Source organism: Rhinolophus sinicus, chromosome 3, assembly GCF_057876585.1.
Source record: "Rhinolophus sinicus isolate RSI-liver-muscle chromosome 3, RSI-T2T, whole genome shotgun sequence".
NCBI classification, from domain to species: domain Eukaryota; kingdom Metazoa; phylum Chordata; class Mammalia; order Chiroptera; family Rhinolophidae; genus Rhinolophus; species Rhinolophus sinicus.
Genome location: NC_142503.1, coordinates 177,950,347 through 177,970,725, shown reverse-complemented (window position 1 = coordinate 177,970,725; position 20,379 = coordinate 177,950,347). Strand labels below are relative to the sequence as shown.

At 45.9% G+C, this 20,379-nt stretch overlaps 1 protein-coding gene across 1 annotated transcript; it reads right to left on the bottom strand.

Moving 5' to 3' along the window:
• Positions 1-8,322: 8,322 nt before the first annotated feature.
• VRTN (vertebrae development associated) lies at positions 8,323-10,925 on the bottom strand. Its single transcript, XM_019733297.3, has one exon. The coding sequence runs from the start codon at positions 10,839-10,841 to the stop codon at positions 8,739-8,741; it is 2,103 nt and encodes a 700-aa protein (XP_019588856.3). The 5' UTR covers positions 10,842-10,925; the 3' UTR covers positions 8,323-8,738.
• Positions 10,926-20,379: the final 9,454 nt, after the last annotated feature.

Sequence of the window (20,379 nt, the reverse complement as noted above, 5' to 3'; positions counted from 1 at the left end):
AAACATTCATAAACATGTCTTATGTTTTTCTGGACATGTTTCCATTCTCTAAGGTATCTACTTAGGAATAGAAGTCCCAGATCATAGGAGATGTGTATGTTCATGTACTAAATCTCTTTAATAGATATTGCTAAACAGTTTTCCACAGTGGGTATACGTAGACATTTATGCTTTCATCGTGGGCACCAGAAGTTCTGAACATTCCAGGTGAGTCTAAGGATGAGCACCACTGCCTTATTGTGCTGATTATAAACTTTAGTGAGGGCGCTGACACAGAACCTGAGAACCTGTCATGACAAAGCTTGACCCAGACTGGAGGAAGAAACCAGAAAGAGGGGTTTGGTTGCACTCAGAGCTGAGCAGCGGGAGTGGGGGTGCGAAAGCATTTCAGGTAGAGAAAGGGTTTCCTCTGGGAGGCCAGAGCATGTCTGATAGGGAGAATGGTCCGGGAGTGTGAAAGAGGCAGAGAGAGGCTCGACAATACAGGGCTCTCGAGGCGATGTTAAGGATTTTCTTTTTAACTTTTTATTTTGAAATACGGTAATGTTACTCCTACAGAAAAGATTCAAAAATAGTACAGAGAATTCCTGTATACCCTTCACCCGACTTCCCCTAATATTAACAACTCACACAAGTGTGTACAATAATCATAATCAGGAAGTTACGTTGATACAATGCCATGATATTAACTAACTACAGTGCTTATTCTGATTTCTCTCATTTTCCCCCTAATACCGTTTTCTGCTCCAGGATCCAATCCAGGGTCCTCATTGCATTGGTTTGTTATGCCTCCTTAGTCTTCTCCAATCTGCAACAGTTCCTGTTTTATTCTTCATGAGCTTCAGACTTTGGAAGAGTACTGGTCATTTATTATGTAGAACGTCTCTCACTTTTAGCTTGTCTGATGTTTTCTCGGAATTAGATCAAGGTTATAAATTTCTGACAAGAATTCCATAGAAGTTATGTCTTATTATGGGCATTGTTAACCTTGATCACTTGATTTCATTGATGTCTGTCAGGTTTCTCCACTGTAAAGTTACTATTTTGATCTTTTTCCTAAGAAAAAAAGGGATGGCATTAAAGGATTTTAAGGAAGGGAAGTGACTCATTTAGATTTGTTTCAAAAATGCCCTCTTGGTTAGAGCATGAAGAACAAATTAGAAAGGACTAGAACGTACACGGGGAAGATGGGTTCAGAGTATATTGCAGTCCAATGTGAGGTTGGCAATGGGGAGAAGCGGAGAGATGTTAGCAACATTTAAAAGGTACAATCCTAGGGCAGGTTAACGAAACCATGCAGAGATTCTGATTTGACTGGTCTGTGACTGGTCTTGGGCAAAGCTAGTTTAAAAGCACCCAGGGGGTTGCAACGTTCAGCCACAGTGAGGTCCAGGCCAGATCAGGTGAAAGCCACTCAAGAGTGGTCAAGCTCAAGCTGCTCAGTGTCTGTTTGGATACACGGGGAGGAAGAGGGAGTTGGTAGTTCCCTGCCATCCTCCCATGGCCCAGAGATTGCTGACAATAGCTCCTGGCTGGGAGGGGAGAGGACAATAATGAGACCAGAGGGCTCAGGGAACACTCACCAGCACACCTAGTAGGATCGCCAGATAAAACAGGCTATCCAGTTCAATTTCATTTCAGATAAATAATGAATCATTTAGTATGTCTCAAATATATGAAACATACTTATACTAAAATACTATTTATCTGAAATTCAAATTTAATTGGGTATCCCTTATTTTTATTTGCTAAATCTGATCAAAACAAGGATCTGATGGGTTTAGCCCATTCGCATCAAGTGCAGCAGCTTCCAGACCGACAGGGACTTTTCTTCCTCCTCTTCCTTCTCTCTCACCTGGCTTGGCCAAGAGCAGACCAGTACCCAGCACCAGCCTTTCCACGACAACCCACACAGGGCCCAGGAGGAAACATTCAGCCTCCCACTGCAAACCCACTTATGTCTTAATTCAATAAATACTTCTGTGCACCCACTATGTGCCAGGCCCTGTTCTAGTTAGAGGGATAAAGTCAGATAAGTTCCTGCTCTCTGGGGGCTTACATTCCAGGGTATGTGTGGGGGGCGGGGGGTGAGGGTTATGAACAAAATAGTCCAGAAAATAAGTGTTTCATATGATGATGGCAGCTACAAAGGGATGTGGTCACGTGACTGGGGCCCACTTGGGGGGGTGAGGTCAGGGAAGGGCTCTCTGAGCGAGTGACATGACTTTGCCTTGAAAGACTGACAAGAGCCAGTTCTGTAAAGATCTAGGGACGAGTGGCTGAAAGGAGTGACCACAAGGGATGTCACAGTCACATCTGGGGCACAAAGCACATCTGACTGATTTGTAGGATTTGCTGATTTCTATGGTGTAAATACTCCATGATGGCCGATTTCAAGCTACCCACGTGACATAGTAATTTTTAGAAAGCTGATATCTTAACCGATTTTGGGCCTCATCGAAATGCCAGGGTCAAATGGCTGTATCAACATTCTGCTCTGTTGGGGTCTTTCCTAGGTCCGGCTTTCATGATCCTCAGCTTTTATTAGCCTCAGTTCCTCTCCCACTCACCCACCCTAAGGTGCTCCTATGAGTCTTTCAATAGGCTCTTCCAGACGTCCTGTCCCGGTCCTCAAGCAGAGGCAGGCTTGCTCCTCTGTACCCTATAGCACCATCGCCTCCCTGTCACAGCTCATTAACATGGAACATGGTGCTGGTCCCAGAGACTGGCTTTAAAAACCAAAGTCTTAATTATATAGGAATACCTTTCAACGGCCAACGATCATTGTAAAAGGGTTCTGTCTTCATCTTTCTAATAAAATGAATTAAAATTATCATCTAAAATTCTGAATGAAGACATAAAATTGCAAACTACACTTACTGGACCCTGAGAATCCTTGAACGTGGGAACCAGTCATATAGTGAATGTTTATAAAGAACTCCAGGGGGCACTAGGTCTCCCTGAGCTTTGTAACCATGCTCTCCCTCACCTCCAGGCCTCCACAAAAGTGGACTGAATGAATGAAGTATCAAATACCCCAAAGATACCAGCCTTCCTCCTGGGCCTGTGAAGGTGAGGTCTAAGGATTGGTGGACCCCACAGCCATCAGCCCCTGTCCTGGGTGCTGCAATGCAGCCTAGCTAGGCCCGCCTCATTGTCCCCCAATTCTGTCTTAAATGACAACAGGTAACTCTGCCCAAAGTCAGGGGGTCTAGAAAGAGCTTGGCTGGATGTCAACAGGCACAAGCCACGAAACTGCTTTGGTACCCCTTCTGAGCCAGGCTGGGCTGGGGGCAAGTGGAACACAAAGCCACTCAGGTGCTCTCTGAATACATCCAACTCCCAACAGGCTGTGGTTCCCTTCCTGCAGGACCCTGGCCTCCCACTGGCCTGCAGGCTGAGGGCTGAGTCTGGAACAGGTGAGGCACGGGGAAGGGTCTCCTGCAGACCTCCTGTTCTGCCATCTCATGGTCTCCTCAGGTGGAGGGTGACACGTGAGCAGCTGCCTGCCCAGTCTCCTGCCTGCCCTCCTATCTAGGTCCCCTGCAGCTCTCTCTGCCTGCCAGGGAGGAGCCTCTAGAGTTAAGCAGATTTCGTGCTATTTTCAAAGTCATTTTCCATGGAAAAAAAATTTTTATACTGTTAAACCTATTTTCTGCTGCTTCTCGTCTCCCTGAAAGCTTCCTCCTCCTCTTCCATGAGATAAACCAGTAATGAGAACATTTAGGAACCTGCAAGTGACACCTGACAAGTATCCTGAGGTGTCATTAGCCAGGGAGGGGGAGGGGAATTCACATTAGAAACTTCCCATCTGCAGTCAGGCCGGTGAGATGAGCAGAAGCACCCAAGGTGAGGCGCCCGGGGCGGGCCGCCTGAGCGGGCTTCTCCTGGCCTTCCAGCCCATCCTAACAACTGCTTTGTGTCACAGCATCTCTATCCCTCAGCTTCCCATCATCCATGCCACCAAACAAGTGTTTTACAACCAGCGACCAGGGTCATCTGAGGAGCAATGGAAGCATTTCCCAGAGACCACAGGCAGCCTACATTTCTCAGAGAAGAGTTGGCCCTAGGAAGCTATTACATTGGTGCAAAAGTAATTGCGGGTTTTGTAATTATTTTTAACCTTTTAAACTGTAATTACTTTTGCACCAACCTAATATAAGTTGGGAGGCGTGTCAGGATGAACTATCTATGAGATGCCAAAGCCAGCATGTGCTTCCTTGTAACCCCACTGTGCTTTCTGTGCATTCCATACGGAAGCCTCTGTGTCAGACCATAGCTCCCAATAAACTGAGGCCTTTGCAAGGACAAGAGTTGAGGCCAAATGTCTTTGTATCCTCAGCTTACAGCACAGAACTCAGTCTATCATGGGTTGCTGGATAGGGGCCTATTACATCTGCCAGACCTCCTTGTGAGCAAAGCTGATCCAGCACAGACGACTGGACTTGACTTGGGCAGGCGAGTGGCCTCAAATATGACCTGGCTTGAGAGCTGTGCTCAGGGGAAAAGATGGGGATGGCCTGGACCAGTCCAATTCTCTTCCTGTGATAACTCAGCTGTGTGGAACCCTGTGAAACCTGCCACGGTCCTAGGGTCCTGGGGATATGGAGAGAAAATTCTAGAATGATGCCCAGATTTGGGGCCAGTTCAGTTGAAAACCTGATCTGGCAGCAACCAGGATGAAAAATAGAGAAAAGCATGTGGTGGGGAACAGGGGGATGAGCCCAGATTGGCAGATGGTGAGACTGAGGTGCTGGTGGAACTTCCAGAAGGGTAGCTGAGATGAGGTGGATGCTCAGGGCCCAAGAGCCACAGGGGCCAGAGTACTGGGTCCAGGGAAATATTTGAGGAGCGACCTCATGCATATGGTAGACAAGAGGATCTCCACCAAATACGGGACCCTGCCCCCAGGGGATAAATGTATAATACAAAATATTTTTAAATGATTCACATTTCACCTGATTGCTTTTTAGGATAAAGATTTTACATTCAAAATTTTTAGAAGCAGTTAACTTTACAATGGCACAGAATGTTGAAAGACGTAAAGCTAACCTCACATATTCTGTTTTCTCCCTCTACTCACACATTGTTCATTTCACTGGAATTTCTACATCTGCATCTGAGATAGAAGGTAGTGCAAAAAAATACAAATAATTCCGAGAAATGTCAGCTTTAAAATCAGCATGAAATATTCTTAGCAAATATGGTAACTGCTTAGGTATTTCTGTCTCCCTAAGCAGATTATAAAAGAAACAGCTTTTCTATACAAGAATAACTTAACCATACTTACAAAACCTTTTCCAAATCAATAAATATTGACATATCACTTTTAATCTTAACTTTTTCCAACAGATGCTTAAGTATATCCCTATGGATTTGGGGCTAGTTCTGGCCTCTGACAAAAGGACCTTTCAGTCTTCAGACAGGAGTAGCTTTAATACAGAGGATAACCTTGAGCAAGAATCTCCTTGGACAATAGCTTCCTCCTAGAAAATAGGAATTAAGGTTCCCAGCAGTTCTCAAACTGGTCACATTGTTACCACTAGCAAATGCTCATCTAGCACTTACATGTACAAGGAACTATATGTATAATACTACAGGCATTATTTTAATCCCCATTTTACAGATGGAGAAAGTGAGGCGCAGCAAGGCTAATAAGTAACTCACCCACACACATATACTGCCTTTCCAGTCTAAAGTGATAATCAGTGGGTCTGGGTGTGGCCCTGGAATCTACACTTCTGACAAACTGTTCCTGGGACTGTGATCCAGGTAGTAATTGGACCCCCTTGTGAGACACTGCTCCAGGCATCAGACCTGCTTTGGTTCTAAGAGGGCAGGGAATAGAACAAATAGGAGAATCCACAGGCCCAACCAGGGCAGTTCTCAGGAGCAAGGTTGGTGCCACTCTCTAACAGTCAAGGCAGTGAAGAGGGTAGACTGGGAGCTGGAAACAGCTAGATAGGACTATGCCTACTGGGAACCCAGAGACTTTGTCTCTTGCTGCACCAGATTGCCACCTGCTGGCTATAGGTGGCCACTGCAGGCCAGGTAGGAGTATCATCCAATCCCTTCACCAAATGTTAAGGGACTATCAGGTGACACTGCTTAGGGGTTCAGTGGACACCCCACAGAGTGTGAGAAAGACAAGCAATGACAATGCTGCATGATTAGCATTATGGAATGGAGAAATGCGCAGGGGGAAGGTCAGTCTGGATGAGTATGAGGGTTCAGTGGGGAAACTGGTAGGCATAATTAGTTAGGAATTTGTGCTAAGGGCAGTGGAAAATCCAGTGATGAGTCAGTTATGTTTTAGTAAAATCATTCTGGCCTTTGTTGGGAAGATGGATTGTTTGAGCGGAGGCAGAGTCAATTTGAAAACCGTTCAAGTATCAGAAATGAGAGCAGCTGCTGATCTAGATTAGGGGGTGGCTGTGGGGATGGAGAAAAATGGTCAATGAGAAATATTTAGCAAGGAGGACTCGCTGGGTTTGATAAAACCAAATCCCAAAAGGTAACAGCAGGAAATCACAGTAGCCCCATTTCATTCATTCCTTCTTTCAACAAACTGTAGTACCTACAATGTACCAGCAACTAATCTACCTGCCGGGAATACAGTGGTAAAAGCAAGTCAAGAAAAAGCCCTGCTTTTCATGGAGCTTATGTTCTAATGGGGAGGGGAGATAATCACATATAATGATATGTGTGATACATCAGATGGGAATAAGTAAAAGGCTGATGCAATAGTGACTCTCAAAGATCTGAATGGTAAGTAGCCTGCCATGTGAAGATGACAGGGATAAGCATTCTAGACTAAAGGAACAAATGCAAAGACCCTTAAAGTAAGTGTAGCTTGCTCAAAGTCAGAGGCAGACAGTGTGGCTGGACTGTGGCGGTTAAGGGCAAGAGAGGGACAAGAGGAAGCTGAAGACAGCGTCAGGTGCCAGATTATGAAGGCCTTTGTAAGAGAGTGCAAAGAATTCTACGAGTGAAGGGAAGCTACCATGTTTCCCCAAAAATAAGACCTAGCCGGACAATCAGCTCTAATGCGTCTTTTGGAGCAAAAATTAATATAAGACCCAGTCTTATTTTACTATAAGACCGGGTCATTATAATATAATATAATATAATATAAATATAATACCTGATCTTATTTTACTATAAGACCAGGTCTTATATTAATTTTTGCTCCAAAGGACGCATTAGAGCTGATTGTCCGGCTAGGTCTTATTTTCAGGAAAACATGGTACTCACACATTTTGGACAGGAAAGAGACAGAATCAAATTTTGCTTAAAGATCTCTAGGGCTGCTCTATGGAGGTGAAAAAAATAGCAGAACCAAGTACTCCTCAAAACCACAACGATGACAGCCACTGCCGAAAACCTAAACAGAAGGAGAAAGGTCCTAAGGGTACTTCTTGCCCAATGATGCCCCACGCCAAAGAGGCAAGGGCTAGCCTTAAAGCTCAGCCTCACTGTAGGGAGGGGCATGCAAACTAAGCACTCTGAGGCTCTGTTTCCTTATCTGAGACTGGGGTACAACCTTATGCGGGCCTGGCCTCCCGAGCACACTTAGCCAGTTTTCTCCTATCAGTAGGAGGCATCTTTCCAGGCAGCCATAGCCCCACCCCAGCTAGAAGAACACCCAAGATCACTTTTAAATCCAATTCTAAGTAGAATCCCGAGAGTAAGCCCCTTCATCACCCAAGCCCTGGACTTAGGAGCATCCCAGCAAGAAAGAGAAATGGTCACTCTCAGTCCCCTTAAACCAAAGGGGAATGTGGAAATGGACAGTTCTATCCTGGCAAAACAAATACCAGAGACCAAGGGCTGTGGGCACCACATCATTTTATTTCTTTCGTTTTCCAACGTCATTCTTGGACAATGCAAATTCAGTCTCTCATCTGTGTGGCCACTGTGTGGTCCCTCACTGAAGACGGGGCACAGGCTGAAAAGAGGATCAGAAGAAAGACAGGGGTCCCCAAGAGTGAGCCAATCTGGCAGAGGACTGCAGGGTCCACAGCAGATGGACCAAGCACCAGCAGGCAGGGATTCGAGGGCCCCTCCCCCAACCCCTTACCAAACTCCTTGCAAGGTACAGGCCAGCCCTCAGTGATACAGCTCAGGACCTTCCCTTACAGTCCCTTGGTTCTTCCTACATATGCTTCTGCTCACACTGATCCTGGCTTCCCTCTCCCTTCGGGGTGCCAGACAGAAGCCACTGACCTCCACATTTGATTTCTAACGCGCCTTTGGGAAATACTAGGAGTGTGACAAGCCCCCCCCAAAACTGAAGACATTATATTCTGCCCAATGGGCCAGATGGCCACGCTACAATACCCCTTTTATCCCCAGCAAAAAGCTGAAAGCTGCTTTAGCTAACCAACCCCTCTTCAGACCCCCACACACATACAACTTCTAATACCAGCCAGGGGGTCCAGCCAACCCACTTAAATCAAAATAAAAAACTAAAACCAAGATACAACAATAAAAATAAGAATGGCAAACAACTGAAGAGACCATCTCTGGTCTTGCAGCTCTCTGCAGGAGACCAGATAGCTGATTTCTGGCTCTCTATGCCCTGAACAGAGAGCCAGGACACAAATCTGTCCTTGGACTCAGGATAGACACTGTGGGAACCAGAGCAAAAGGCATCCTGGCCAAGCCAGGGGGCCACCCAGGTCACTGACCCTCTCCAAACTAGTCACCCTTCCTCCCAGCGCCTTTGCACCTCCCTGTCAGCCATCGACCAGGGTGAGGCCATCATACAGGGCCCGCTTCCACATGTAGTAGGTGGAGCGAGCAGTGAGGGGGAAGAGGGCACTGAATTCCTTGTACGAGGGGAAGCTCTTGGACTGGAACCGCTTCTGCAAGAACAGCTTGGCCTGAGCCTTGAACTTTGTGGTGGTGAGCACGTCCATCACCAGCACCTGGCCGTCCCTGCCACCTGCCGCTGCCTCCAGAGGGTGGCTGTATCGGGACCCACTGTGGGGCAGGCCCGGGGCCATGGCCCTCTCTCTCGAAGGCCCTCCCTGGACCTTCCCTGGATCTCCTGGAGAAGCTGCCACCTCCGGGGTCCCGGCAGGTTGGGCCATGGCAGCTGTCACATTCCTGCCATCTTCCTTCTCTCGCTTCTCCTCAGCCTCCTGCACAACCCCTTTGCCCAAGTTGGGGGCCTGCATCTGGAGTTTAGACAGGCTTCTGGACCAACCCCGCGCAAGACTCTTCCAGACCCAAAAGGTGGAGGGGGACAGACTGGGGTAGCGGAGGCGAAAGCGACAAAAGGGGAGATGCCCACTCAGCACTTGCTTGCGGGCAGCTCTGCGCAGACGCCTCTGCCAACGGTACAGGGGCATCCTCAGGGGCAGGAACACCCGGCGGGCGGGTGGTCCCCCACCCGTTGCTTTCCCTGCCCCCTCTCCCGCCTCACCCTTCCAAGGGAGTAGGGCCTCTTCCCCAGTAGATGCTGGCTGGGGAGCTGGGGCCGTGGAGAGGACTGGTGCCGTTTTGAAGCTGGGGTTCCTTCGGAGGGCCTTTCGGCGCCAGTTGTAGTAGGTGGACCTGGAGATGCCGGGGAATCTGCGTTTGAAGCAGCGATAGGGCACCAGTGTGTTCAGCGAGATGCAGTGCTCCAGGTACAACTTAGCCCGCTGCATGAAGACCATTCCAGGGCTGGCCACGGCCAGCAAGGGGCATCCCAGCCCCTCAGCAACCTGCTCTTCCGGCAGCTTCTCCAGCTCGTCGCTCGCCAGCGCCTGCGTGGGGGCCAGAGGCTGGTGGGCGCCAGTGCCCAGCAGCTCGTTCTTCCAGGTGTAATAAGTGGAACGGGAGATCTCGGGAAACCTCTGGAGGAACTGCTGCAGCGACATTACACCCCCACGGTGGACACTGTCCTGCAGGAAGTGCTTGGCCGAGAAGAGGGTGGCCACCTTCTGCCGGTGCTCCTGGGACTGCCGCCGCCAGCGGTAGAAGGTGCTCTTGGCAACACTGTAGCGCTCACAGAGGTGGGGGTAGCTGAGGCCAGGGTCCCGGTTGAACAGCTCCGGGGTCTTGGCCGGCGGTGGCGGAGGAGCCGCGCCCAGGCCGGTGGCATCTTCAGCCTCTACCTCCTCCAGTCCCACCACAGGGGCAAAGTACTGGTGGCGGAAGAGGTGGCTGGTGAGGGGCTGGCCAGCCCACATGATGTGCAGCGTGGCCGGCGTGTGGTCACAGCGGCGGGGACGTATGATGCGGTTAAAGTAAGGCCGGATCTTGAGGTTGCGCATGGGGTAGATGGAGTAGATGTTGCGCTGAAGGACGGACGCGAGGGCGTACAAGTGCCACACGTTGGAGAAGCTACTAGGGAAACAGGTGGCCTTGACGTCTGCATCGAAGATGGCCTCCAGCGTGGCAGACGGCAGGCTGGTCATCTCAGGAGACTCCTCAGAGCACAGGGAGTAGCGCACGGCCTGCAGCATCACCTTGGAGTCGATCATGCCCTGCAGGTAGTAGTGTCTGTGCAGCAGCATCTCCACCACGGTGCGGGCCCGCAGCTCCAGGCTGAGGCCTGCATCACCCCACAGTAACATGCTGGCAGCCTCAAACAGCAGGCTGCCCTCGCCCTTGCACACCAGTGGCAGCATGTTCCGGGGAGCATCCTCTGGGTACAGGCTCAGAGCCACCGAGTCCACCTCCAGCACCTGGGGTCTGCAGTCCCCCTCCCTGCAGGTGGGGAGGGTAAAGGAGGACAGGACCTGCTTGGCCTCCAGAGCGGCACTGACAAGACCCTCTGGGCCATCAGACTCCACTGCCTCCTGCAGCTCTTGGAGCACCTGCTGTACCAGCTGCTCCCGAGATGTCATCCTGCCAGGGCAAAGGATAGAGGGTAGAGGTAAGGACAAGGTATCCAGATGATACCCAGCAATGGTGCCTTGTCCACTCCTGCACCTTCTCCCTGGAGATAATGTCCATCTACTTCCATCTAGAGCAGATAATGGCTAAGTGCCTCCTGGGGTTTATTTAATGCCTCAGTGGTACTAAGAGCTTGGTCTTTTTGGTTCTGATATGAGCTTGAGCAAGTCACTTAACCTCTCTAGGCTTCTGGTTCCTTTTCTGTTAAAACGGGGACAATAATAAAAGTATCTCCCTTATAGGGTTATTGTAGGTATGAGACAATGAAAGGATGGAGATGTATTAGGTGTACACACACACTTATATACCTACCCTTAGAATAGTTTCTGGCACATAGTGAAGTACTGTAGAAGTGTTATCTATTATTATTATTAGAGTATTATCTAGTACTGTGTATATTACCAGGGGTGCCAAAAAAATATATACAAGTGGACACTTTGGTCAGTGTTGCTCAAGTGGTAGTTAGCCATAATCAGAAGTGTCTGGACACTGATGGTGACCACTTTGAGCACCTCTTGTAATTGCAGAAGTCAAACGTGACTTGTATTCATCTTTTGTTATCGGTAGATATTGAGTATTACAATTTTAATTTTTTTCCTTTTTTCAAATGTGTATATATTTTTTGGCACCTCTGTATATTATTTCACCTATAAAAGCTGTATCTCTGTACCTGGTGAACACTTACAATCACATACAGCCAAAATTGGCCTGCCTTTCCCTAGAATAGTGATTCTCAAAGTATGATCCACAGACCCTTGGGGTTCCCTGGGACTTTTTCAGGGGGTCTGGAAGTTCAAATATCTTCAAAACAGTACTGATATCCTAAGATAACTTAACATTAAGATATGATTTGCCTTCTTCACTGTACTACTATTTGGTGGTACCTTAGCATGAATCAAACTACTAGAAGTCATTATGTTCACCACTATGTAGTTGCAGTTAGGAAAAAAAAAAGTTACTTTCACTCAAGAATGTCCTTGATGAAGCACTAAGATTACTAATCACAATACTTAAAAACATGACTTTTCAATACTGGGAGTAACAAAATGCGGAGTATACATAAAACACGAGGAAGGTCTCACATGACAATTGTTTGGGTTGTATGATGAACTAGCCACTTTTATCACGGAATACCATTTTTATTTCAAAGAAAGATTGAAGTGAAATACTTCTAATTTCTCAAAAATGAATAACGTGAGCCTGTCACTTCAAGGTAAACTACTATTTGCTGACAGTGAAATTTTGAGCTTTCATTTGAAAATTCGAATTTTGGAAAACCTGTATCCACTACAATGAGCCTGACAGCTTCCCAATACTTAAAGATTTTTCTGATGGGATCAGTGATGACACTGCAAATGTAACTTGTTATACTATATAATGGAACTGTCAACATTTGAAGATCTGCTTCACTCAGTTAATTGTATTTCCCAAATAACCAATGGGTGGGCCAGGGAGCTGTGTCATACTCAACTAGACTGAGAAACAATGGCTTGAACTGGAGTTGGGGTGGGGGAGGGAGGTGGAAGAAGGGTGGAAAAAATTCACTTATCTCACTAATTTTTTTTTTGTTCTGGAAATGTTATTTTTTATGTAAACTATTGCCTGTTACTGTGTAACAGGTTTTTTGTGGGGTTTTTTTTGGTAAAATTTATTTTTTAAATTTATTGGGGTGACAATTGTTAGTAAAATTACATAGATTTCAGGTGTACAATTCTGTAAGGTTTGTTATTTTTAAATAAATGTTTTCTAAATATCTCAGTTTTAATTTTGAATACAATATACATTGACAGATGTAACCTATATAAACAAAAACTCTTCAGAGTCCTCAATTCCTAAGAACTCACCGGGGTCCTGAGACCAAAAAGTTTAAGAACTGCTGCCCTGGAGTGAAGCCTTTTTAATGGGGTGGCAGTCTTTTCAATGGGGTGGGAGCAGCCTACTCACTGTTCTGACATAGATCTAATAACTAAGGTTTACTGAGCATTTACTATTTGCCATGCACTATTCTAATCCTGACAGCCATACTTTAAGGTAAGTCCTACCAGGGTACCCAACTTACAGGTGAGGAAACAGAGACAATCAAAGTTAGTCTAATTTGCCCAATTTGCCAAAAGTCACACAAATGGTACAGCCTGTGATTCATCTAGCTTAAACTGCAAGCCAACTTTTTCAACACAAACTAATCATCCTAATTACTGGGAGGTTTTCAGTGTTGTATTGCAAAGCAAAGTAATATTCCTTTATGGATACTGTTTTTAAATTTAAAAGACCATTATCCTTTCGCAGATCTTTGTTCTCATAGAACGAAAAAGAGTTCAATAAATTGGTTTAGAGTAGCTTTAGGTTTAAAAATTGTGTTTGGGTGTATCCATTTGTCAACTAATTGAACTTCGCATTTAAAAGGGATGTGTTTGAGTGTAAATTATGGTTCAGTCAAGTTAAAAAAAAGTTTTTAAAGCACTGAAAGAGTATCACCAGAATTTTAACTGATGATCATAAAAAAGAAAGCTTCTAATAACTGATAATCAGAAACTCCTTTGGATAAAATTTCTCAGCTGTAGATTAAAAAAAAATGTGTATATTGTGACAACTCTGGCCTCACCTCTCACCAAATTTCTACTTGGACCATATTATTTGACCCTGAAATTGGGCTTTTAAGCTGTTGATCTTTTTTGTATGGTAGATCTGCTTTTTTAAAAAACAAATAGTTTTCTTTGGAAAACTAGGAGATAAACTTCGTATCAGCCCTTAGTGAAGAAAGTACCTCCATATGTGATAAAAAAAAATCGAGCCATGATGAACAAACTGTCACACAGAAGAGCTTTTTCACTCTGGCAGACAACAGAGATGCCAGGGTTTTGTTTTTTCTTCAATGGCACTGTTTGAAGGCTGCTACCCAGCAGCATATCACCGAGCTCTGCTATCTACTTTGCAAACAACATCATGCAACTAGCCACCACTCAACCTATTGCTAACATGTGCACTAAACTTTGGTAATTCCACCAAAATCTCAAAACAAAAATAAGAGGGGACAGTTAATTTAAGTTACGTGGGTGATTCTTTCTACCCTTCCCTCAAGGAGCCTGTTTCCTGAGCAGAGTACAATGCTTCCTTCTGTGACTACAAGTTTCTGGGGACTTTCCATGGGGTGACCATTTGGATTTCAGGCTTCTCAGAGGTAATTTTGCTTGTGCAGCAGGTGGTTCTCACCTGTCCTCCATGTAAACTACAACTTCGTCACACCTGCACCATTGCTAGGATGGCTATTCAGACCCGGAGAAACAGAGGCTTTGGGGTTAAATGAAATAACTTTCCCAAGACCACACAGCTATTAAAGCTATGAAACCCTAAGCAGCCTGACCCAGAGCTCCCCCCACAACCACTGTAACCACCACTGGGGGACATATCACCCAAAATACTCATCCAAAGGATTCGGTAACACATAGGTTCTTGGAGCTTTGAGACAAAACTTTACAGATAAGGAAATGGAGGTCCAGAGAGTTAAAAGTGACTTGCCTGAATTCATGAAGCCGTTCCAGATATCTTCAACAAAATGTCCAGATATGCCACACTTCCTCCTGCACAAACCCCACCCCTCCCTATCCTATCCTGTCCCACCCTCCCTACTGGGCCCTGTCCCGGTCCCGGTCCCACTCCCACCCTGCTGCTCCACCCTGCCCCATTCCTTCCTTATCCCCAAAGAGAGTGTGAGTAGGTAATACCCTGCTTCTATTTCCTCGAAAGCTTGCTGAGAAAAAGTAGCTCACTGGAGAGGCGCTGCATCCCACATCCACTCAAGCGGGTCTAAACCACCAGAGAACAGGGCAGTGAGGAAAGGCCAGAGGCTGTACGGGACGCCAATCACCCTTAAGTAGACAATTGGTTTATGGGGTTCAGGTGCAAGTCTTTTTTTCCCCCGCTATGGTTTTCTGGAAGTGCAATGCAAAGCAGATCTGGCAATTACCAGGTGCATTCATGAATTAGGTACAGAAAGCTAACCAATGGGTTTTGCCCAGCTGGCCTCCCTTGGCAACTCTGGGAAGGGATCTGAAAAGGTATGAAACCAAAGAGGCAAGGCCCCCTCAGATTACAGAGGTTCCCCTTGTTTGAGGTTGGAAGGGACTAAAACATGGCATCCTGAAAGAATCCAGCCAGCATCTTAGTGCCTAGGAATGGCTCTGGAGCCAAGGAATGAATGAAGATGTGGAAAACTGCAGCAGACTCAAAACCTCACCTTCACCAAGGCCAGTTTTCCTCCTCTCCCACCTGTCTCCTTATTTCAAGGAGACGGGGTCTCAGAGCCCAGGTCTGGCCTCCTTTCCTTCTATTTTAGAAAGGGTGAGCCAGGGCTCTAAACAGGGCAAGGGAAGGAAGAGCCAAGGGATCTGCTGACACAATGCTGGTAAGTCTCCCCTGGCCTCTAAAACAGGCTCCTTCCCTGCCCGCCTCATCCTGTGCTCTGCATTTGCTCATCTATGACTCTAACCCCCCTTTTCTCCCATGCAGGCCCTGCAATCTCTATGTCAACCAGGCCCAACAAGCATTGAGGGAAGACCAGAGGCCTCAGCCCTAGGTGACATGGGGGCAGGGAGTGGGGTAAACCAGCAGGCCTCTCACCCGGCCAGGCTCCATGACTCTCTGGCCTGCCCTCCACTTCCTCAATCATGCTGGCCCCGCTGCCCAGGCTGCCCCACTGGCTCAAGTGAGTACCAACCCTCTTGGCTCCCTCGCCTGCCCAGTGGCCAAAAGGCCCAGCAAGTCATGGGGTGGGGGGGCACAGAGACTAGCTGGTGGCAGGCCAATCTGTCTGCTATGACTTCCCAAGGAGCTTCCCACCACCGAGGGCAGCGGGAGCGCCTGAGAGCACCACAGTAGGCCTGAGGCGACCAAGTCAGCCTCCGGAGTTCCCAATGTCAGTTGCTCTAGTGGACCACATGTCTGGAAGGGTAGGGGAGGATGGAGTGTGGTCTTCAGGGGGAAGCAGGCAGGCCACCAGTCACCCCTGGAGGTGCCAGGAGGCAATGGGTAGCTGGGGAGAGAACTGGCTGGCCTCGGCATCTGAGACAAGGCACCCAAACCTGGAAGCTCGGGGAGGGGCCGAGGCCAGACCATTGTGTAGGGTGGGGAGGGGAGATAGGCAGGCGGGTGGGGGTGGGGATGGAGCTGGTGGTGCGGGTGGGGAGAAAAGAACTTGAAACAATGCCTCACCACCCCTCTCCACACACACATACCCACGCTTACAGCATCTTCACAATCACTCGTCGATCCTTGGGCCCTTTAGTGTCCCAAGGCCAGCCCTCATTCCCCTGGGACCTCCTAAGTGTACAGGCACCCCACCTTCCTAATTTTGAGGAAACTTGCTAGTTTACTGACCTCGAGGGTGGCCCAGAGCCCTGGGGGCGTCCACTTCTCTCTCCACCTTCCAGCTTGGGACATTTAAGTCACCCTGCAGGCAGCAATCCCAAATGAGAGCCAGTCTCACTCCAGAACTGGTTTCATATTTTCCCATCGAGCATGGACCGTCTACAGCCAACTGGCCGGGGGAGAATCGGCTTAAGCCACTCCCCCCAGGAAATCGCCTACCCTCAAGTGCTCTGGTCCCAAGATGAAAGAAGTGCAAATTCGGGGGTCACTTCCAATGGTAAAGTGATAGCAGCTATTGTCTCGTCCACTCTACCCAGCTGGGGGTGTTAAAGCGCCCTGACCTAGCTCAGAAACCCACCCTAAACTGCCTGTCCAGGGAAAACTTGAAAGTTGAAAGATTTCCAAAGATGGGGGGGAGGGGAGGAAAGATTTAGATAGAAAGACTTAAGGAAAGAAAGTCTGTGGGCATCCTAAGGGGGGTAGCAGGGGGAGGAGAGGAAAGCTGGAGCCTAGAAACTGACCTGGGATGATTGATTAGAGACATTGGGGCTCTCTGAACATCCAAGGTGCATCTCTTTTTTTTTTCTTTAACTTTTACTGAGATATAGTTGATATACATCACTGTATCAGTTTAAGGTGTACAGCATGACTTACAGATACTGTGACATGATTACCACGAGTAGTTTAGTTAATATCCAACACCAAGATGTATCTCTTCATGAGGCAGCTCCCCCATCCCTGGCCCTGCAAGACCGGGAGGCTGGAGAACTCAGTGCCCCTACCTTGGTGCAAGCCCCCTTCCCTTCCAGAAAAGCTCCACTTTCTCCAAGGCCTCCCTCTCCACCTTTCTCTGAGCAGCCCACAGGCTGGGGGCTCAACAGCTACACCTCTCACTCCCAAAGTGTGCCTTAGCCAGAGCTGCTTCTGTCAGGGGCCAAGGCGCCTATCCCAGGACACCTAGTTTTCTGAGCCCCAGATGGAGGTGGGGGTGTATGGTACCTGGGGCTTCTGTCCCAGAAGCTCATCTCAGCCCAGGGGTCTCAGATAATCCGGGAGGAATCAGTCCTCTCCGCCCGTCTAGTCCCTGCTAGTGGGGGAGGTAAAGGTGGCGGCAGGATTGCAGCCTTCGGTTGTATCTTCCCCAGGGGCTTTCCTGCCCGACTTTAACCCTTTGGAATGCTGAGGCTAGCTGCTTCCCTCCTGGGCTTCCAGTTCAACCCACGCTCCCCTTATCGCCTTTCCCCTGGCAACCCACTGTAAAATGCCCCCCAGTGTTGGTTCTTCCCAGCTCCACAATTATCTTTTCTCCTCTGCCAATCATGAATGAGCTCTACACTTATCACCTAAATCAAAAATCCTTTCCAACCGGCCAGGAGCACTGGACGGGAGTCAAGCCAAGCCAACTCCAGTCCAGCCCCTGCATCATAATCACTGCAGCCCCACCCCCATGATGGTGGTCCCCTGAGGCAATGGCTTGGACATCTTCTGGAGTAGGATTTGAATGCCAACCCTGCCCCTTACTAAGTACGGCCTTGGGCAAACTGTTGGAACCTTCACGGCCCTGACTTGGAGGTTACTGGGCATAACATTTATCCCACAGAGTTGTTGGGTAGATTCAGTGAAATGACACGTTTAAAACATTTAGGGCTGCTTGGCACAAAGCAGTTTCCAGTTCTCAGCCTCTTCAGTTAATTTGAAATGATTTTTAAGTTCTTAATATAAATGCAGTATTTAAAAAGCTTCAGAGAGTAGCGGTTATCTTGTAGAAGGAGATGGAATTACGAGATACTTTTTTTCCCCACATTATATCTTTCTGCATCATTTGACACTTTATAAGGAGTCTGCATTACTTGCTATCATTTTAAAAAGCAATGAAGATAATTTAAAATTCTTTAACCGGCTAATAGAATCTTTAAAAGTAATTTTTTTTTTTTTAATTACAGTGATAAAAAGGTTTGTTGGTGATTTCCATTACCAAAGTAAGAGTCTTATTTATAGACTGAGAAACTTTAGAATTGGGGAAAGTTTAAAGTAAAAGGAAGAAAAGATGACCTATAATCTTATTATCTAAAGACAGCTATTGTGAACATTTTGGTATATTTCTTTCTAATCTAGTTTTTTTCTTAGACTGACTTATACAAGTTAAACATTCTCTTTACAAAAATTCAAATGGTACAGAGTAAAAAATAGAGTAGATTTTTTTCTCTTTCTAACACATTCGTCTCACTGCTTAACTGCCAGTTCTTTTTCTGTATTTTCTTTTTTTTCTGTGCATATACACATATATTTTTCTAGTCTCAATGCATATTTTTGTTCAATGTTAAGCATTTTAAAACTATTTTTAACTAAATAACATACATTATATATGTAAATAATATAGAGTATATACATAAATGATGTAGAAATGACAATGTATTACTTAAAATGCTTGTAAATTTTGGTTCAGGAATTTACAAAAGGATTCAAGATTCAAATCTCAGCCGTTCACTGTCTACACTTCCTCCAGAAGTAGCCAATATCGTTTCTAGGGTACTATTCCAGAAATATATCATGTATAAATAAAGCAACTATCTCAGTGAGTGCTTTTTTCCTTTCTTTAAATCACAGATCATAGTACACTGAACACTTTTGTGCACCTTGCTTTTTTCACTTTATTTTTGTATCCAGAGCCACCACTGTCCAATGAAGTGTAATAAGAGTGAAGTGTAATTAAGTATACATGTCTTTACATTTTCTAGCAGCCACATCAAAAAAGTTTAAAGGAACAGGTGAAATTAATGTTAACAATATATTTTAGTTAAACCAATTTATCTGAAACATCATTTTAACAGGAAATTACTATAAGACATTATTCGTGTGATATGGTACATTCTTTTTTTGTACCAAGTTTTCAAATTCCCATATGCATTTTCCACTTAAAACATTTCTCGATTAGAACTAGCTACATTTCAAACAGACACATGTGGCTGGTGGCAAATGTATTAACACATATCTAGACGTACCACAAAATCCATTTTATGAATGAAAATAATGTACTCTCTAGTCCCCTGTGGATGAACATTAAGGTCATTTCCATCTTGTTTTACTCTTCTTAAACCATGCTACAATGGGTAACCTTGCACATACATAATTTTGTACATACATAGGTATAACTATACTTTCAAAGTATCTGTATGATAGTAATTTGTATAGAGTTTGCCAAGTGTCCCCCTGTAGAAGTTGTTGCACCAGTTTATTTCCCCAAAAACAAAGTATGAGAGTGCAATCACCCTAACATTTGGCCAGTAAAGTGTGTTATCACTTTTCTCTTTTTTTTATCTTAGCCAATCTAATAGGTAAAAAATTAGTCCTTTAGCATGGTTTTAACTTACTTTCTTTTTTTTTTTTTATGAGTAAGGGAGAGCATATTTCACATATTTCATATATTTAAGGACCATTTATGTTTCCTTTCCTGTGAATATATTTTGCCTATTTTGCTATTGGGTTATAGACCTTTTCCTTATTAACGAGAATTTTGTATAAAAACAAGCCTTGGTCTATGATAAGAATTAGATCTGAGTTTGCGGTTTATAATTGGACTTTGCTTATGGTGTTTATTATCCTGAAGATATCTTTTTATTTTTACGTACATTGAACATATCTGTCTTTTCTTTAATGGATTCTGGACTTGATAAGCTTTAAATTTACTTTTATTAAAACTATTAAGATGAGGTATCACAAAATTAAGGGCTTGGTCATAAGGGGTCCAAACACCAAAAATCCCAGATTCCCAACAATAATTAAACCCACTTTTACAAGTAGACATCTTTAGTTAATATGTACCTTGCTTTGAACAAAATTTAGATTTAGGAAGCAGATGATTGGGGAGTAATCCTTCACCTATAAAGAGACATACAATAGAAAAGCTTCCTTGAACTAATGAGCTGAGATAAGTAGTTAACTATGCTTAAATGTACAGCTTTCCAGGGGTTGTGTAAGTGGAAGTTCTGTATTTGCATCAGCTACAAAAAACAGCTCTTATATTGAGTGAAGACGTATTCATCCAGCACTGAGTGGTGAAGAGTCTGAGCCTGGGAGTATAAGGGCAGGGTTGAAATTCCCACTCTGCTCTGTGTGCCCTTGAAC